At 44.6% G+C, this 21,784-nt stretch overlaps 1 protein-coding gene across 2 annotated transcripts in view; it reads right to left on the bottom strand.

Annotated features, from left to right (window-relative positions):
- Positions 1–21,784, bottom strand: part of LOC146811663 (serine protease 27-like) — a 275,582-nt gene that overhangs the window by 105,589 nt on the left and 148,209 nt on the right. For both annotated transcript variants that reach the window (XM_085618635.1, XM_085618636.1), the window contains exon 3: positions 10,902–11,067. In XM_085618635.1, the coding sequence (XP_085474761.1) occupies positions 10,902–11,067 (166 nt within the window). The remainder of the gene's footprint in view (positions 1–10,901; positions 11,068–21,784) is intronic.

Consider the following 21,784-nt stretch of genomic DNA (forward strand, 5'->3'; position numbering starts at 1 on the left):
GTCAATGAGTGACTTCCTCTCTATACTCCCAATTACACATACCTTTCTGGGTTAAAAAAAGAAAACATTCTTGAGATTGACCTATAGCGTACAAATAAACACCATCATCAAGCACAATTTGCTTTATAATACTTAGGATATGGGATATCACTGCATGCATTGCATAGTTGATCATGCTCAGTCTTCAGTGTTTGCCATATTTTTCAAACGTTGATGTGACAGACACCACACACAAAACGTGACACACATAATTAAAAATCCAAAGCACTGTGTCGATTGTGGTTAAAACTCAACATATTTAGGTATCAATAACGACTCCTCGAGTCATGACAAATTGCATGCTACACAACATCAAAAAGATCAGGTGACCTGAAATCTCAAAAATTACGGGAGAGCGGTATCATAATAATGCTCTTTCATGCAGTAATTGAAAATGGCAGTGCTATACTTACAGAATCCTGTGAGCTTTTTCACTGGCTGACCTATCCTCACAGTCTGACTCAAAACTGCTGGTCAGGGTTAGAGTCTGATATTTAACCCGCATTCCCTTTTGCTCAATGGGAGCAGGTGTCATGTAATATGGATGCACACATTCAAAGCAGCAAGTACAATGTAGCTGATTGGGAAAGATAATCACGGGGCGTCATTTTGGAGAGAGGAGGGGAAGTATCTCTCTCATGTTGGAAAATATGGCGGCCATGATGTGGAGGCTATGGGTGGTATGAAAAAGGTCAATAAAGGTCAGATTTATCAGCCATTCAAAGAGCACATTATGTTTGTAGGATCCCTTCAAAAAATTACAAGAGGCCAGTCAAAACCAGAGAGTTTTTGTCCTGAATCTTTAATATATGGAGGTGGTTATGATCATAGTGTGTGGTCTGAGATTATTATTACAAAATGCCCCTCTTGGTAGACTAAAAACATTATGCAAATAGTCATCCAGGCTTATGTATATGTTCCTCAATTATGTTTCAGAGTAGACACTGTATTTAGACATACATCTCGTTCCATGGAATCTCATCGTTGTGACCAATTGTGTTAGAGGACAGCCGGATATACATTATTGTTCCCTTCTAAAACGTGCTCTTTGGTTCATGTTTCGATGTGCTTCATGCAACGTCCATCGTATGTCGTCTGGGATATAGCCCTTCCACGAGAATTGCATGCTCACTTTTGTGTTTGATTCAGTCCCTGGTACATTTCCAGGCTGCCTGGGACCATTACTTTTTGTGTACCAGGGACTGGTTGGCACTGATTATAAATATAGTAAAACTCCTAGGTGACGCATTGATCATCAAGATCAATATAGCTGAAGGAGCCGTAAAAACTAGCACTCTGTTAGCCACCTATAAAATGAAACTGGAAGAGATTAACAGTGAAATTACCAAGAGAAGAGAATATCTGACTAAACAGAAGATAACAAGACTACACTGTGGCGTAGCTAGACATTCTGCCACTTGTGGGGGTCCCTGCGTTTGCTGCCCAGTGGCCACATGAAAGAGGGGCTGCTGGCTATTCCTGTGACAGCACTGCAAGTATGAGCGGGAGGATGCTGGCAGTTCCTGCGACAGCTGCAGGTAAGGTGGGGTAGGGGCCACCACCCCAAAACTCATGCTGCCCATGGCGGACCGCCCCCCCCTTGCTATGCCACTGAAACTACGAAAGGATAAAAAAAAATTGATAAAGAAAAAATGTATCCTTATCTGAAAGTAGATTCTGTTGAGAACATAGGGGATATTTCATCAGACAAGAGCCTATCCTATTGGAGGAGGAAGAACTGCCCCAACAGCAATTCTAGCTTGGATAGGTGGAATAGCGATCAGAATAGAAAAACACCCCCTCTCTAACCACCATACGGTTATGGGATGATGCCCTTTCATGGACCACCAATGTGGCATTATTTGATGTTCCCTGAAGGCCCACACTATCCTTTCCAAACACCCTTCTTTTTTAGACAGAGGTTGGGGCAGGGGGAGAGGAAGAATACGAGGGCAGCGAAAATGAGTACAGTGGCAGGAACCACCCCCACAAGAGATAGTACTATGGAGCCACTCTGGGAAGAAAGATTAGTTGTGAATATATCTCCAAGAAGACTCACTGAAACTGAAGACAAAGTACTACAGACCTAGTCCTACCCCACCGGTCAGAGCAGACCGCAACCACCTCAGATACATGCTTCTCAACACCCGCTCCGTCCACAAGCATGCCATCGAACTCTGGGACCTACTCGATGCAGCCTCCCTGGACATCGCCTTCCTAACAGAGACCTGGATGAATCCCTCCTCGGCACCCGACATCGCCATAGCCATCCCTGATGGCTACAAGATCACCAGAAGGGACCGCACCAACAGATCAGGGGGAGGAATCGCCATCGTCTACAGAAACACCCTCATAGTCTCGACCTGCACAACAGACACCTCCAGCACTGCAGAACACCTGCACTTCCAGATCCACATGGATCCCAACACCACCCTCAGAGGGACACTCATCTACAGACCCCCCAGGCCCCGGCCACAGTTCATCGACGCCATCTCCGACATCGTCAGCACCCACGCTCTTGCTTCCACAGACTACATCCTCCTCGGAGACCTGAATATCCACCTTGAGAATGCTGATGACAGCAACTCTGTCGCTCTGCTCAATAACCTCGCCATCCTCGGACACAAACAGCTAGTCACGAGCCCCACCCACACCGCCGGACACACGCTCAGCCCCATCCTCTCCATCAGCAACCACGTCTCCTTTAGCCACACCACCAAACTCCACTGGACCGAACATCGCTGCGTCCACTTCACTTTCAAGAAACCCACCTCACACCACCACCCGCAATGGATCCCCCATCTCAGCTGGAACAAGGTCACCGAAGACCAGCTCATCATCAACCTTGCCCGAGACCCACCAACAGACTTCACTGACACAGCCACCCGCAACCTCAGGCAATGGATCAAAAAACCCTCAAACAAACGCACCGACAGAAAGGCCAGCTGGTTCACTACCGAACTCCAGGAATCCAAGCGGACTCACCGAAGACTCGAGAAAAAGCGGCGCCGTGAACAGACACTGGACAACCACAAAGCCCTAAAGAACTCCAGCCACAAGCACCACCAACTCATCTGAGCCACCAAAAGGACCTCCTTCAAGGAACGCATCGACAACAATGCACACAACAGCAAAGAGCTCTTCAACATCGTGAAGCAACTCTCCAACCCCAGCTCCAACGACATCCCGCTGTCGCAAGACCTATGAGTCTTCTTAGCCACCTTTTTTCACCGCAAGATTGCAGACATCCATGACAGCTTCAACGCCCAGACCCCCCTACAGCCGCCGACACCGCAGACTCCCCACCCCCCAGCCTCACCAACCACCTGGTCTCCTGGTCCCACATCAACGACGGCAACACCATCAAGACCATGAACACCATCCACTCACCATCTGATCCCTACCCTCACCACATCTTCAACAAAGCAAACCGCATCATCGCACGTCAACTCCGGATGATCATCAACAGCTCCTTCGAGACCGCCACCTTCCTGGAAAGCTGGAAGCATGCCGAGATCAACGCCCTACTCAAAAAACCCACAGCAGACCCAAAGGACCTCAAGCACCTCCGGCCCATCTCCCTGCTTCCGTTCCTGGCGAAAGTCATCGAAAAGATCGTCAACAGGCAACTGACCCACTTCCTCGAGGAGAACAACATCCTGGACCCGTCTCAATCGGGATTCCGCAGCAATCACAGCACCGAAACTGCCTTCATCGCCGCCACAGACGACATCAGGACCATACTGGACAATGGCAAAACCACGGCCCTCAACCTCCCAGACCTCTCAGCCGCCTTCGACACCGTCTGCCACCACACCCTATGCACACACCTAAACACGCAGGAATACGCGACAAAACCCTGGACTGGACCACCTCCTTCCTCACCGACAGAACACAGAGGGTCTGCCTCCCCAATTCTGTTCTGAAGCCACCAAGATCATCTGCGGCGGGCCCCAAGGATCATCCCTCAGCCCTACCCTTTTCAAAGTCTACATGGCACCGCTCGCCAACATAGTCCGCTCGCACTGCCTCAACATCGTCTCTTATGCTGACGGCGCTCAGCTGATCCTCTCACTCACTAAGAACCCCACCACCGCCAAAACCAACCTCCACAAAGGAATGAAGGCCGTCGCCAACTGGATGCAGAACAGCCGCCTGAAACTCAACTCAGACAAGACAGAGATCCTTATCCTCGGCCCCACTCCTTCCGCCTGGGACGACTCTTGGTTGCCAGCCGCCCTGGGAGCTGCACCCACACCCACCAACCACACACACAACCTGGGGTTCATCCTGGATTCATTGCTCTCAATGACTCAGCAAGCCAACGCCATCTCTTCCTCCTGATTCACCCAGGCCCTCGTCAGCAGCAGACTGGACTAAGGCAACGCCCTCTATGCAGGAACCACGGCCAATCTCCTGAAAATACTCCAAGGCATACAGAACGTCTCCCCCGCCTCATTCTCGTCATTCCCCACCACACCCACATCACTACCCACCTGAAAGACCTGCACTGGCTCCCAGTCAACTAGAGAATCACCTTCAAGCTCCTCACCCACACTCACAAAGCGCTCCACAACACCGGGCTAGCATACCTCAACAAACGTCTCTCCCTCTACACCCTGAACCGCCAGCTTCGATCCACCGACCTCGCCCTCGCCACCGTCCCACGCATCCACAGGACCTCCACTGGTGGCAGATCCTTCTCCTACCTCGCCGCCAAGACATGGAACACCCTCCCCATACAGCTGCAGCAGACCCAGGACCTGCTGACCTTCAGGAGACTTCTCAAGACCTGGCTGTTCGAGCAGTAGCTGCACCCCCTTAACGCCTTGAGACCCTCACGGGTGAGTAGTGCGCTCTACAAAAGTCTGATTGGTTGATTGATTGACAGAAGTGGTTGGGCTTCGTTCCCACCCTGAAAATGTATCAATTTCAGAAAATTGCAAAATACACAACTTCTTCTGCAAAATACGCTTAAAAGCATTTTTTCATGAAAAACCTGCTTCAGTGCAGACAGATTCTGGTTTGCGCAACCCCTCGACTTTCACTCCAAGTACTGTCATGTTATCACATGAACCTTTGATATTTGAACAGGCTGTTCTCAAAGAGAAAGGGAACAACTTTCCCAAGAGTTTTCACAATATGTCAAAGGTTGAACTAGAAGCAGTCAGGGCTCTAGCTGAGGACAAACAAATTGCTCTAAAACAGGCTGTACAGAGTGGGGGGTGCCGCTGTAATCATGTCCACCATTGATTATAAGAATGAATGTTTTCAACACCTTGCTGAGCGCAAATATTAAACACCTATCAACCAGGACCCCACAGCATGGTTGAAAGCGCAGATAATGTCTATGGTATCCACAGCTGAAACACAAGGGAGGATCAAAAGGAATGAAGCAGACTTTTTGGTAAATAAACACCCCAGGATCCCATATTTCCATACCCTTCCCAATATTCACAATGCAATCTCCCCACCTGCAGGCAGACCCATAGTCTCAGGGATTAATTCCCTCTTGGAACCATTATCTAGGTTCTGTGAACATTTTTACATACCTTAAAATAGACCTTATCCCACATACAGGATGCAAGGGATATACTGAAAGTAATTGAATCCACCAATGACACACACCCGGTAGACCTACTGGTCACTCTGGAAATGGAATCACTTTACATCAACATCGCTCAGGGAGCCACTTTAGAGGTAATAGAGAATACTTTACTAACAGAGGAGTGGACATCATCCACACCCATCAGTTTCATCATGGAATGTGCCACCATAGCCCTCATGGATAATTTTTTCCAACATGGGACACAACTGTACCAACAAACACAAGGTACTTCCATTGGAAGTACCTTCGCCGCAAGTTTAGCCAGTCTCTACATGTCACACTTTGAGGAACAATACATCTTCTGCACCAACAACCCATATGAGTCCAATATCCTTCTATGGCAATGCTATATAGATGATATTATTATCTTTTGGAAACGAGATAGAGCCACTTGTAAGACATTCTTCACTTGGGTAAACACTATGAATCCTTATCTTAGATTCTCCAGAACAATCACTGACAAAGAACTACCGTTTCTGGACCTTATGATCAGGAAAGTAGGCAACGAGCTAGAAACTTGCTCATATAAAAAACCAACACAGAAATAGTATTTTACTCTATGGGAGTCATCACCCAAAACCCTTATGAAATAACGTATCATATGGGCAGTTTCCATGCCTATGACGTTATTGCAACACAAAACAAGATTTTGATACACAAGCTCAAGGGCTGACAATACCAACATCACTGTGTAAAAACTGCACATTAATGTGTGAGGAAGTGCAATGGAGAGACATTGCTTGAACTATGCACTTTACAACACAAAGACATCCTCAAATGTGTAACCACTTAGACATCGCAGTCAAACATGATACGCACCATCATTAAAAACATTGGCCGACTGGAAAGCTGTCCTTTCCACCGCATAGGTTTGCATTCAAACAAACCCCAATCTGAAGAATAAGCTAACACACACATGCCCACAATATCTAACGGGACCAGAACAAAGACTTCTATGGGACCTTTCCCCAGTAAAGGGACATTTCCCCTGTGACTCAGGTGTGTACCTACACAGAAAGTACTAGAGAGTATGATTGAAATAAGACTGGGTGTGAACACAAAAAATACACAATAACTGCAACTCAAAGACCTGCATCTATTCGATTACATGCCCGTGTGGCAAACAATATGTAGGGATGACCATTTGGCCAGTAAAATTGAGAATCAATTAACATTGCAGCACTATACGCTGCAAAAAATCAAACACAAAAGTGAACTGGTACTGGGTGTGGACACAAAAAATACACACCAACTGCAACTCAAAGAACTGTATCTATTTGATTACATGCCTGTGTGGCAAACAATATGTAGGGATGACCACTCGGACAGTAACATTGAGAATCAATGAACATCACAGCACTGTCCGCTGCAAAAAATCAAACACAAAAATGAACGTGCACTTCTTGAGTCAGGGCCATCCTGCAGACGACGTATTATGGATGGTGCTTGAGCACATCCAAACATGAACCAAATAGCCCTTTTTAGAAAGGAACAGCAATGGACATTTTGTCTGTCCTCTAACACTATTGATCTCAATGATGAGGTTCCATGGAATACAGTGTCCACTCTGAAACATATTTGAGGAGATATACATAAGCCTGGATGACTCTTTTCATAGTGTCTGTAGTCTACCGAGAGGGGCATTTTGTAGTAATAATCTCAGTCCACACACTATGATCATTAACACCTCCAGATATTTAACATTCAGGACAAAAACACTCTGGTTTTGGCTGGCCCCTTCTAATTTTTCGAAGGGGTCCTACAAACATAATGTGAACTTTGAACGGATGGTAAATCCAACCTTGATTTACCTTTTCTATACCCCCCATAGCCTCTACCTCATGGTCGCCGTGTTTTCCAAGATGAGAGAGAGACTTCCCTTCCTCTCTCTAAAATGGCACCAGGTAATGGTAAGTCCCTTCCACGATCAGCTCCATTGTTAAGGCTGCCGCGAAAGGATGCATCTGCATGACATGATACTTGCTCTCGTTGAGCCAATCAGAACACAGGTTAAATATCAGACTCCACCCCAACCGGTGGTTACAAGTCAGTCTGCGAGGGTAGGTCAGCCAGTGAAAAAGCTCTCAGGATTCTGTAAGTATGGCACTGCCGTTTTCAATTACTGCATGGGAGAGGATTATTTTAATACTGCTCTATCATAAATTTTGAGATTTCAGGTATTCTGATCTGAATTTCAATGTTTTGCAGTACGCAATTTGGTGTGCGACCCCACATGACTCGTGGAGTCATTATTAATACCTAAATACGGTGAGTTTTAACCACAATGGACAAAGTATTTTGGATTTTTTATTATATGTGTCATGTTTTGCGTGTGGTGTCTGTCACGTGACATCCTTGTGTGAAAAATATGGTAAACGCTGAAGACTGAGCATGATCAACTATGCAATTCATGCAGTGATAGCTCATGTTGTAAGTAATATAAAGCAAATTGTGCTTGATGATGGTGTTTATTTCTATGCTACAGGTCAATCTCAAGAATTGAAGGTTGAAACATGTCTACCTAAAATCTATCTCAGATAACTAGTTCCAGCAGATAGCGCCACAATTTTTAATATAAGCAGGAGCACTCCATCATTAAAATGAGTTTTGGGGACTACCCCCTGTCCTATTTTAACATTACCCTCACACCCATACACTTACTACACCAATTCTACACCTAAACTCACTCACCTATCATTCACAGACGGCTTATTAAAAGATCTACTGTAAAGAGCCCCCATTGAGGGTGCCCATTGGGCATTGCAGCACCAGCCTGGCATTGAGCAAAGGCTGAACGATGAAGTATGACACCTATCTAAGTGTGTTAGGGCATTTGTTCATAAAGAGTCACGCTCCCTGCTAAGTCTTTAGAACTGGTCTGACCTGAGTAGAATTACACATCCTAATAGAAACTGTATACCCTTCCTAACTATGACTATTTATCTGCAGCATGTATGCGGGATCTTAATGAGTTCCCAGTCCCTCCTTCTTGTTAAAAAAATATTCTTTAAAAAACAAATATGGTAACAGTATTTTTATACATCCATTTCTTAAATGTACATATTTAAAACAGACATTGCAGAGTCTAATTTCATATTATTATATTACTGTACTCTCCTTCTTACTCAGGGTCTAATTATGAGTTTGACAGTCCAAGGACTGCCAAACTCATGGTGGTGCAGCAGTGCAGTTCAGCCAAGTAGTAAATGAGGTAGGGACAGAAGAGAATGACTTGAATATAGGGAATGGTCATTATTAAAGGGGAGCTGATTAAGGAGGAGTACTAAGGGTTTAGGGAGGGTTAAGGAGGGTATAAGGGAGGGGTGTGTAACTACCCACAAAATAGTAAGCCCATTGATATTCACAAACTGTACATCTAAAGTTACAGCAGCCAAAAAGGGAAATAAAACAATAGGATATTACTTTAGCTCAGAGCTGGACTAAGTCCAGTACCGCACATAGCCAACCACAGGTACTGCAACACTCTGCAATAAAAAATGATGGAGATATGGACTTCAATACAAAAAATAAAACCCTGTAGAAAATAACCTTACATTAAATTATTAAAAACAGTTAAAAAACTATTTGAGGAGTAACAAGTAAGCCAAAAATAAATTATTGTCTAAAATCAGGGGTCTCCAACGAGTAGCTCAGGAACTCCTGATAGCTCGCCAGTACCTTTAAAGTAGCTCTCAGAGGTGAAGTCAAGCCCAGTATTTAATTGAGAGAGTAGGTCCTCCTTAAAGAAGGCAGCACTGCTCATCTCAAGACCCTTGGAGTGACAGCCACCTAAACCTATGGCCGTAACTCATACTAACACTCAAATACACACTGTGTCTGCAGGTGTGGCTGGCACAGGTAAGACTCGGCGATGCGGTGAGCGCAAGGTAAGTGGTTTTATTTATTTTTGTAATTTAATTTTACCTATCCCATCATCTGTCTACTTCCACTCCCACCGCCCCGCTTCTGCCCCACTGCTCTTGCCAGTGCTGGCCGTGCTTGTGTGTTGGCCTGTAGGGCCTGCCATACGATAGTCTATCTCCAATCTCAATATATAACTAACCAACAAGGATATTGACCATGTTGTAGTCCCTGCTTTATTATAACTAACCAACAAGAAAATTGACCGTGTTGTAGTCCCTGTTTAATCAGTCACAACATGTGTATGAACAGTGGACCATAAAAGATGTATGGCAGCAGAAGCCTGAGCAGGGATCAGTGCTGACCCACCAAAGTGTGGGACTGCAGGATTTAGAGAGAAAACATTTCAGTTGGTGCATGATCAGCCGAAGACCAGAGGAGAACAGGGTATGATCCAGACCGAAGAAAATTCGGACACTCATCAGCATTTATGTGAGCATCCATAATAACCACTATTGCTTCCTGAAAGCTACACCTGGTGTCAAGGACCGCCAAATGTGTATGCTAGCCCCATCATAAGGGTGTTTTCTCTGGCATAATCGTGGCAGTTCCTTGCATTATTGCCAATGGCATAATAATGGTCATCCTTAACTTTTTGGGGTATTCTTGGTCTAGTTGTGGCATAGTGGCACCCATCATTGACATACTAAGAACATGACATGCCTACCTTTACCTATTCTTGGAATAACAGGAGTCATGACTGATATATGGTCTTTACCCTGACCCTTATGGTTTCCAGCCATGGCACAACTGTGGCCTAGTATAATGGGGGGCTACTGGCATAATACAGGCATCCTTGGTGCTGTGGTGAGCATCGATTACATATGACTGCAATACCTGGGCATTCAAAGTAGTCTGTCCACATGAGGCATTTGTTTTTGGGAGAACTCAATGAAAATGACAAGCTGCTGTTTTGGTGTTGTGCATTTCCTAAAAGTGGAATCTGATATTTTAACTGCAGTTTTTGTATTTCAAATATCGTTTTTATTCTGGAAAATTTAGCTTGTTTGCCCACAATAGAAAGTGGCATTTGATAGAAAAATGTGCATTGTCAGAAACTGAGAATGATAATTCAAGCTGAGATGGGGAGATCAACTGCTGTGGTTATGTCCTTTGTGCCACCGGGCATGTCAAGATTTGAATCTTACTTCATAAATCAGGTGTAAGGGTTTAATATTGTTGCACTTTTTTCTGGCATTTCCGCTGGTAACCGTGCCTGAAATACTTGGGTGGTCACTACTGATAATCCTGCTTAGGGTGGTCATAGTTTAGTCACTATTTTATAGTTATGTGATCGTGAACTGGGTTTTAAAGTCATGCCAACTTTACTTACAGCCCGTAGTAGCAGTGTGCCGCGGACACCACCCAGCTGTCTGTGATTAGAGTTCCTCCACAAATATGCTGTCCGTACACCTGCACGCTGGCCTGCCATGGCCACGCCCCGTTCACGGCATCCTGTCCGCCCACTATCCGGTCAGAAACCACAGGTTTTCCACACCCTGGAGGAAACAAAACAAAGATCATAATTGCTTAACTCTTCATTCTGGCAATGCGGCCAAAGATGAGGAAGCAGGGCAGGATTCACACACTTACAGCAGGCTGAATTGGAGTAACTCATGAGCTCTAGCGGTAATAATCATAATGCCAGTTAACCCCTTGCATGCTTCTGACGGAACCACGCCGTCATGAGCCACGGGCGCCGTGTGCTCATGACGGAGTGGTTCCGTCATGCTGCGGCCGTTGGCGGCCGCTCCTCCCACGCGGCGCTGTTTCCCCGCCTGTGCGGGCGATCAGCGCAAGTGGGTGGAGTCATGACGGAACCACGCCGTCATGAGCACAGCTCGCCCGTGACTCATGACGGCGTGGTTCCGTCATGAGTATGGTGGCGCCGCAAACCCCGCAAACCCCCCCAGCGCTGCGGCGGAATTCGCGTAGTTTGCTTTTGAATTACTGTGCAATATTCCAGAAAAATTGCACTAAATTATGTGTAACAATGCAATCTGTCATTTAACGCTACATTTTAGAGCAAAATGCGTCCTTGTGTCAATTTTTGAAGCAAGGAAGCATTTTGTTATCAAAAAGCACTTAAAGCAGAACAGCCACAAAATACAGTAATCATTTTTTTTTACAGAGAACGTTGATGTAATTACGCAACCGGTTTAATGGTAATTTCATGAATTTCATGTAACAAGAATAATGCAAATTTCCTAAAATTACGACACTGTAATTCAAATTTCACCGGAGCCTACTTTAAAACAGGATTTGCCTCTTGTGCCCCATAGGCAACAGACCCATTTAATAACAGGAATGCAATAATTCTCTTGGCGTTGTGCTGTGTAGTATGCCTAGAGTGATTGCAACTAATCTAATGTGAAGGAAAAAAAACATCAAAGCAACAGTGAATGCAGGGCAGCCATTACTAATGCGGGCAACTAACAGTAATCTGCAGAGCATTAACTAATGGAGACAACAATAACAGATGGGAGCATGTGTCATACAGAAGTACAGGGGCCTATAATGGGTTTAAAAGTTACCGGTAGACGAATGTGTCTTTAATGCGCACAATCACTAACGAATGCAGCAGTTACAAAATGGTGCGGCAGTGTCTGATGCCAGCAGGTGCAGCAATCACAAGGGGATATTTGCGAGATTGTTAATTGATAACAATGCTTTTTCACACGTTGTCTTAGTTAAAAACAAAAATTTAGTAACGGAGGTCTTAAAAATGACAAATCAGAATATAACAAATCGTTGAAATCAGAGCAGCACTAAAAACTGTCTGATTGAATGTTCTGAAATGATAAAAGATGTCACATTTAACACTGCTCAGAAAAAGTACATTTACTAAATTGTTGATCCAAAGGCATTAATGACAAGACAATTTTCTTCACTTTACTTTGTTATCATATATTTGTAAATTGTTGTCCTATTGGCATTTGCTGTGGATGGCACTGAATTTCTCTTGCAGGCACAGCTCAGTTCAAATTTCTTCATGTGGCGCATGCACACTAGATATTTGGCTAACACAAGCAATTTGTCATAGTTCACTATACATGTCTTGTTCAGTTTTACTTATTCACCATGGCCCAGGAGTAGTCAGTGTGCTACCCATATGGTCAGGCTGGACAGAAATGGATGCCTGTGTTCATCCACCTGATGAAGAAAACACATAACCTTCTTCTTCCGTCTAGTGCACAGAATTCACCCATTAAAAGAACAAGACAGTGAGCTGCTCCTACCAACATTGCCGATACAGGAAGTAGATTTTGCCAATTTATAAAAAGGGCTCACCACTTATTCACACAAATTATAGACCTCAAAGTCTAATTGACGTCAGCCCAAGAAAATGTTCTTGTGTATTGCTGGGTCGTCCTCAGACTTGCATGGAAGAGCGTAAAGTTCTGAGCCCATTCCAAGCTGCCTTTAGAGAAAATACGTCCACAATTGACCAAATCTTCAGGCTCCAACTCCTGTTTTGGAAGACAGTGTCTATAGAGGGTTGCAGCCTCTACCTAATCTTCATGGACTTAAAATCAGCGTTTGATTTGGTCCCAAGAGACAAATTGTGGACAATTTTGAGTGATTTGGGGGTGCCAGCCTTATTTATGTCATCTGCTAAAGCGGCTTCACTAAGGCAACTATGCCCAAATCAGGTTTGGAAAATATGCTCACCTCTCCTATTCCTATAGATAGAGGAGTTTGCCAGGTTTGTGTCCTTGCCCCTACTCTTTTCTCTCTATTTATAAATGCATTGGTAGAGACATTGATCGAGGGGAAGGACATTGATGCGCCCAAGATAGCAAGCCATGAAGTACCGGCATTGATGTTTGCTGATGATACTCTTTTTCTCTCTAAATCACCTATGGGCTTACAGAGGATCCTCGACAACTTCAATGCCTTCTGTAAATGCAGAGGGCTTCAGATTATTGACCAGAGGACCAAATGCATGGTCTTCAATACAGTCAGCAGCACCAGACCAAACCCATGTTAGATGGTACTCCACTGGAGAAGGTGTCTGTATTTGAGTATCTCGGGGTCACCTTTACAGAAAATCTGGATTGGGAAACTCATATTAAAAAAACTAGTCTAAAGTTAGCTCAGACCAAGGGGGGATTGTTTAAGTTACTTAGGAATTCCACCTACAAGCCCGTTGGCCCGTTAGTTGAAACTTACAAAGTACAAGTCAGAGGTGCCGCCATGTACAGGGCTGAAATCTGGGGGCACTGTTCTCCCTGCACTATATCTGAGATTGAGAACACCTTTCTCAGACAGCTATCAGACACCGCTTTGCCTGGATCTTGGGGTAAGGTCAATCGCAGACGAAATTGATTTTAGACCTCTTGCATTTTGGCGTCACCTGTAGGCCTCCTCAGAAATGGTTGACTACAGGGTACAGTTGAGGGAGATTTTGAGCCTCCATGGTGCGAGTTAACTACTATGGTTGGCTCATGTCAGGGACACACTTTTGGCTGTGGGTAGAGTGAACATATGGCACAATGCTGAGGCAGATTGCCCCACAATATCCAGGAAGGAACTGGCAATGAGTTAATGGGAGTGCAAACTCTCTCATTTGCAGGGGCATTCTGCAACTGGCTCTCTCACCGTATGGTTTCTGGGAATTAAAGTTCAATATATCTTGCAGTTAGTATTGGGCGACATCCATTCTGCCCTAGCCAGGAAGCTATACTTACAATTTAGGTATGGGATCCTGCCTTCTTTGTGCCTTCACTAACAAATGTGCCGGCTCAACCCCTTTAGACTGTCTGGCCTGCTGCAATGTAGAGGAGTCAGAATTGCAGGTATTCTTTTTTTGTCCAGGATGTGGGAAGGCCAGGCATCGATGGTTGATCCAGTTATGCAGAAACCTGGGAACCAGGCACTGCGCGAAGGCCTTTAGACTTTTGAAATATAATACTCATCTGCATATTGTATTTGCAGTGTCACGTTTTTTATTTTCTATGTGGGGTGCACGCAGAACACTTGAATACCATTTCTCAGACTCATAATGCCATGATGTTTTAACTGGACTTGGTCCCTCTTTTATACATTTTACGGTTTTATGTGTGTTCTTTGTGGCTGCAATATGACCTATATATGTTTTTACTATAGTTTTATATTTGTATACATTTATGTCAATTTTATGGGGCGCTGGCCTATGTGATGGCAATTTTAACCTAAGGATTTGAGGTCTGAGCATGTGGATTGTCCTAATGAAATGTTACTGTTATGCACATGCACTTTTATGGTCACTTTAGCCGAAAGAAAGTGTTTTTGATTGATTGATATTGTTTAGATGGTAAAGGAGGAGCTAACCACTGACCTTAACTTGTTTGTAGTTGGGTTTACACTGATGGTACAATTAATTTTTATCTCTTGTGATCCCCGTAGTGTCTTGTAAATAAAGGAACGCTGGAACTCCTTTGGTTCCTACTGTATATCGTAGGCCTATGACGTAAGCGTTAGAGAGATCAGTTCAAGGCAGGGTTAGAATGTTGAGTTCTGACTTATACAGCATACAGTTGTGTAAAATTACTCTCTATGTGTAGTGTGACTTTTGGCAAGTACTTGGGTTGGTAGGATGCTGAAACTGGCGCCGAGATAGGGAATATGAAGCCCGTACACTGAAAGCTCTCTTCTAGTGAGTTTGCAGTGGTCTAGCAAACTGCTTTTGTGTGCACCGTGTGCTGCAGTTGGAGTGCAGAGTCGATGCTGACACCGGTAGAGTCTCAGAGCAATGCCAGCCTGTACAAAATGCTTGCAGATGAAGAAAGCAACATTGAAAATCTACACGTCGGTGGACAGAAACTGAATGAAACGGCCACAAAGAAAAGATACTGCACCATTATGCAAATAAAGAATTTTAGAAATGGGGTTCTCTAATTGGCAGGTTCTTACCCTGTCCAAGTAGGGATCCTTCTTCCTAGTCAGGATAAGAGAGTCACACTTCTAAAATAACCCCTGCTCCCCTCCTTGGTAGCTTGGCACAAGCAGTCAGATTTATTTCAGAGGCAATGTGTAAAGCATTTGCACATAATACACAGTAATACAGTGAAAACACTAAAAAAGGACATCACACCAGTTTAAAAGAAATAGAAAATATTTATCTGTGTAAAACAAGACAAAACTATAAAAAACGAACATACAATTATCAAGATACGAATAATGCAAAAATAGACTTTAAATACAGTTCCTTGAAGTTGATAGCTCCATCCCGGGATATCATGGCATCGCGAACAACAAATCCAACGGTTCAGGCTGGCTGTGGTGTTGCGGACCAGCTAGGGTGTCAGGAAGAACCAAAAAACAGTACCTTGAGAAATGCAGGGGAACAGGGACCTATCTATGAGCATCCAAGAGTGGCGGCGGCAGGCGTTGGTTCTGAAGGTAGGTGCAGAAGTTGTCAGGCCCTTGAAGTCACACATGTTCAGTTAGAATTCTGTGAGGTTGAAGTCAGGAGCGCCTGCATCGGTAGGCATTGAGGCTGTGGTGTGAAGTGGAGCGGTACGGCATGTGGTGTCCTCAGGTTGCAGTGCGGTCAGCGGCTCAGTGGCAGTTGTCGAGCTGTGTTGGAGAGACCAGGGCTGTGGTGCGAAGTGGGGCATTGCTCGTTGTGGTGTTGGCAGGTCACAGTGCAGGCAGCGGCAGCATAGTTACTGAAGCACTGTCGGTAAACCCAAGGCAGCGGTGCAACAAGGGGCAATGCAGTGTGCAAGGCCCACAGGTCGCGGTGCAAGCAGCGGCGTCGGTTGACAATCTGGAGTCGATGGTGCTTGTGTCAGTGGGCCAAGACTGTGGTGTGAGATGGATCGGTGTGTCATGTAACTTACAAGTGGTGCCCCAAACCACGGTGCAGGCAGCGGTGTCAAATATCATCTTGCAGCGTCATCATCGGTGAGACCAGAACGATGGTGTGAAGCGAGGGGGCATGGAGTGCAGTGCCCACAGGTTGCGGTGCAAGCAGCAGCTCAGTGGCGGTGGCAGATGGCGTCGTGGGTGAGACCAGGGTTGTGGTGTGAAGTGTGGTGGTGCCCTCTGTGGTGCCTTCAGGTAATGGAGCCCGCAGTGGCGTCGTTGACGGCGTCAGGGTGCTTTTTCCCTCTGTGGTGGCTGAAACACACAGTTCCAGATGCAGGTTCCCAGAGGAAGGCAAAGTCTGATGTTCCTGAGAGTTCTTGAACAGGGGGGAAGCTCTGTCTCAAGCTCTTGGAGATACTCAGAAATAGAAGTTGTAGAAAGTCCTCTTGAAGGCAGGTGTTAAAAGGGGAAAGGTTTTCAGTTCTCTTTTTTTTCTGACTTTGCATGTGTGCTGCACTGTACAGCACACACCCAAATTAGAAACTAGGCATAGTATTTTGTACTGGAAGGGAAACCTTCTAGTACAAAACCTATCCTAGACTCATGCATACAGTCTTGCACTGTGTTGAAAAAGTATGTGCGTGGCATTCGGCACCAAACTTCTGTGGTGGCACTAGAGAGGAGAGAGACATATCTCTTTACATGCGGCTCTCTCCTTCTCATGCACAACATTGCAGCATTTTTGGCAACCAAAGAACCTCTTCTCCCATCATTAACCGATGCCATGCATCACACTGTAACACTCTTGATTGTTCTACTAAAAGGGACATTTTCACAGATGTGTGTTTTGTTTAACCTGGTTCTCTACCATAAAGACTAAGACCAGAACATTAATAGTTCCTGCCCATTTCCTTCCCTCTCTACATTGTGAAGGGGATATCTTTTCTACACTGCCCCTCGTTTATTGTTAAAACCCATGGACACGAACTACCAGGAACGAAACTTCGATGAATAATCTCGCTTCATAGAATATTTGCTTTTCATATGCACTTACATAACAACAAAACAGAAAGCTAGCAATTTTTATAGCTCCTTCTCTTCAGTCATAGTGGTGTATTTACAAATCTTGCATACTTCTTTTAAGCAACTTATGCATCATGTGCCATCATTCCACTGTTTCTCACATCTGTGTGATCTTGCACCCCACATCGCCATTTTATTGAATGACAAATATTTTTGGCTTTATTTGTTTGACTTACTTGCTTCATTTTACACATGTTTTTGTTTCTACTATTGAGTACTCCACCAATATATTGTATGCAGTGGTATTTATATTTTCCTTGATTAAGAGGGCCATTGCTGTCTCATAATCTCATATTGAAACGGGTCCCTTTGTGAATTATTGGAAAGATCTTGTTTTATCAATACAAAATGGAGGTAGAATCTATAAGAGGTATTTCCTGAAATTAATGATTCTGATGAAGGAGACCAAGTGTAACCCATGCCATAGGGTAAAACAAAGGTATCAGGGATAGAGCCTATGCCAAGCCATAATCATATTCACAACCTCCACCCGAAAACCTATGCCACCAGATTGTCACAACATATGAAGATCTGATCAAGTTCCATGAGATACATTAACTATGTTCCTGATGTCAGGTTTCAAAATTAAAGGGAATACCCCCAATCCTTGGCCCCAGCCTCGGGTTTTCTTTTCCATTTTGGCCTTTGCTTCCCAACTGCCAAGAAGAACAAGGCAACAACTTGGCAAATTACTTTTTTTGTGCCATAACATGCCTGTATAGTGATGGGCATGTTGGGGTTAGGTTTGGTGGTAGACAGAAGTTTCAGTGGAATCAGTTGTTGGGGTTAGTATGGAGGGTAAGACTGAGCTGCCAAGAGTTGCGTCTGTTGGGAGTAGTTTGGATGGATACCCGCAAAGGTAAGGGGATTTTGGGGATAGGTTAGATGATAGGATCATGTGGCCAGGAGCGCAGGGTATAATGTGGTCAGTTTTGTTGGTAGTATTGTGTAACCAATGAAAAAGGGGGCCTGTTGGAGATGTCAAGCTCCATGACTGTGTACATCCAGTCTCCCTTATGTTAACAATGTTCTGCTGTATCCCAACGATGTCCTTGCCTCCAGGCAAGAAGGTTACAATGGATAAATCCTTCATAATCATGCTACGACCACCCAATGTTGTAAATAATTGGAGACCACCTACAACACTACCCACATGTGAACTGACTTTTTAAAACATTTTAATGCAATGTATATTGTGAAATCTCTAAAGTTGTAGTCAAAAATATCAACACAGTCTGGAAGAAGCTCTCTTTTCAAGTGAAGAGAGAATCAAAATCGTGCAACTCCCTCAGTTCTCATGCTACTTCGCAAAAATACTTGTGTAATTGACCCAATCTATGTTCAAGGCTTTTGGCTGAATGTTGGTTGACTTGGTACAGGTTGGGGTCAGATGCAGAGTAGCTCTGTGCAAATTCCAGCTCAGATCATGGGGAGAACTAGGCATCCCTGATCACAAACTTTACTACCTGTAAACAAAAATGCAATGGGAATGATTCTTGCAGACAGAAACAGAAATGGAAAAACTTGCTACCTGAGTATTACTATTTATTTATTTATTTATAAGGTTTGATATAGCGCTGGCTGGACCCTGGTGTATCAGAGCGCTTTACATGGTTACATCAAGATTTGCATTAGGATACAGCGAGTCATGAGTAATAATGCAAGAATGGCAAAATAACATTTGTATAATGAGGTAGCATATACAGACAACTTAGATGAATAAAAACTGACCGAAATGATTACCAGGGCTAATGACATCCGGATTTACATTAGGATACAGCGAGTCATGAATAAAAGTGCAAGTGTGGTTGGTAAGGCTAAAGTGGGAGGAGGGGGAAGCAGGAATGGCGGGAGACATTAAAAGGGGAAGGGTGAGGAAGCATTGGGTAAGTGTAGGCTGGGGGATATAAGGGAATTATTGTTATATAAGAGGGGAAAGGTAGTTAAAAGGGGTAGTTATAGGAAGAGGGGGGAAGAGGAAGTCAAATGATCGATGAGGAGAAACTAAAACAGTGAGAAGCTGGATTGGGACATGTGCCCGATGTAGGGATTAAGGACCCCAGTAGTTGTTGAGAAGGTGCAATTTCAGGGCTCTTTTGAAGCTGTAGTAGGAGGGATTGCAGCGTAATTCTATAGGGAGGAAATTCCAGATGGTCTGCACATTTTCAGAGAAGGAGCGTGATTGTGTGGATATCTTATTTAACATAGGGGGAATGAGAGCGAGTGTGTCGGTGCTCCTCAACTCTCTGGAGCCGCCGTCTTTGTGGAGTTTGTCCGATAGGTACCGCGGGGTGTTTTGATGAAGGACTTTATGCGTGATGCAAGCGGTTTTGTAGGTGGGTCTGCCTTCAATGGGGAGTCATTTGAGGGATTTGAGGGCAGGGAAGATATGATCAAACCGTTTGCAATCTGTGATAAGCCTAGCAGCAAGGTTGAGAACAGATTTGATTGGGGCTCAGTGGATTTTAGGTGTTCCAACGAGGATGGTGTTATCATAGTCGATTCTCGATAGGACCAGTGATTGGTCAACTGATTTAAAGTCATTTGCAGAAATGAAGGGTTTGATTTTCTTGAGGTGATGTAGCGTGAAGAGAGCACCTTTTGCTGCATTTTTTATGTGAGAAAAAAGACTAAGGTTCTGGTCTATGTTAATCCCGAGGGATTTAACTGAGCTGGAAATGGTGAGAGGTCCGAGATCCAGGCCTCGCTGGGAAGCAGGTTGTTTTTTGGCGAGAAGAGGATGATTTCATTTTTTTAGGGTTGAGTTTGAGGTGGTTGAGATGGAACCAGGATTGAATCTTAATCAGGGTGTCATTGAGGTGATTTAATCTTGTAATAGATTTGGGTGTCATCGGCGTAGAGGTGGTAATTGATTCCCGATTGCTTAAGAATGAGGGTTAGAGGTTCCATGAAGAGGTTGAAAAGAGAGGGAGAGAGGGAGAGAGTATAGATCCCTGGGGGACACCAAGGGAGACAGGCCTAGGTTTAGAGACGCAATCAATAATTTTAATTTGTTGGGTTCTATGTTGGAAGAAGGAGGAGAACCACTTGAGGACTGAGCCATTAAGGCCGAAACGATCTTTAGGAGTGGTAAGTAGGGCAGAGTGGTTGACAGTATCGAACGCAGCAGAGAGGTTGAGGAGAATGAGAAGGGAGGACTCGCCCTTGTCAAGGGATTGATGAATGTTGTCAATTACGTTAAGCATGGCTGTTTCAGTACTGCAGCCCTTTCTAAAGCCTGATTGTAATGAGTCCAACAGATTAAAAGCGTCATTTTTCAAGGGCTTTAGAGAGAAGTGGGAGGTTAGAGATAGGACGGTGATTGTTAAGGTCGTTTGGATCTGCTTGAGGATTTTTGAGGATGGGGGTGATTTGTCCAAGTTGGAGGGAGACAGGGACACAACCCGTAGCCAATGAAGAGTTGATGGTAGTGGTCCAATAGGGAGCAATGATGTGTTTTAAATCTTGGACAAGGTTAGCAGGGAGCGGGTCTTTGGTGTGAGAGGAAGGTTTAAGTCTGGTAATGATGTCAATGATATCACATTCGGTAACTGGGTGGAAGTTATGCCAGGAGGCATTTTGATTTTTAGTAGGCTGTAGGTGGGGTAGAGTTCAGGCGGGGAAATGACACGGGGAGGAGAGAGGCGTCAGGGGGAATAGTAGAAAAGGGGAAATCTTTGGGGGAATGTCAAAGGGGTGAGGTACTGTGGGGGAGGGGGGTTAAGATGAAGGATTGATCCATTTTGTTGATTTTTTTCAGAGAAGAAGTTAGCAATTTCTTCACATTTCTCGATTGAGGCCAGTAACTTGGGGGGGGGGGAGGGGGGTGGCAGAAGCTGTTTGGTTTTTAACAATGCTGAACAATTCTCTGGGTCTATTTTTGGCCCGATCCAGTTGTGAATGGAAGGTGGAGGCCTTTTCGTTGCGAATGTGTTTTTTATACTTAGACCTAGCATATCTAAGGAGGGTCAGATTTGTGGGGGATGGGTGTTGTCTCCAAGTACGTTCAATCATTCTAATAGAACGTCTATCCCTGTTAAGGTCAGCATTGAACCAGGATTTGGAGGAGGTGTTCTTTTACTATGATTCCCTCTCCTGAAAGTTCTTCTGAGCTTCTGGGACAAAACAGCAAACCCTACAGACTTTACAGATTATTAGATACTGCACAACACTATTGATGAAACTATTCTGCACACACCAATGATTAACTGACCTATGCATCAGTTCTACCATAATGGTAGAGTCCCTTATTTAGGGAAGTGTCAATGGTGGTTTAAACAACTAGATTGCCAGTGGTGGGAGTACTGAAATGGGTGACTTGTATAAACTTCTTACATT

The sequence above is a fragment of the Triturus cristatus genome, chromosome 7, assembly GCF_964204655.1.
Source record: "Triturus cristatus chromosome 7, aTriCri1.1, whole genome shotgun sequence".
Classification (NCBI taxonomy): domain Eukaryota; kingdom Metazoa; phylum Chordata; class Amphibia; order Caudata; family Salamandridae; genus Triturus; species Triturus cristatus.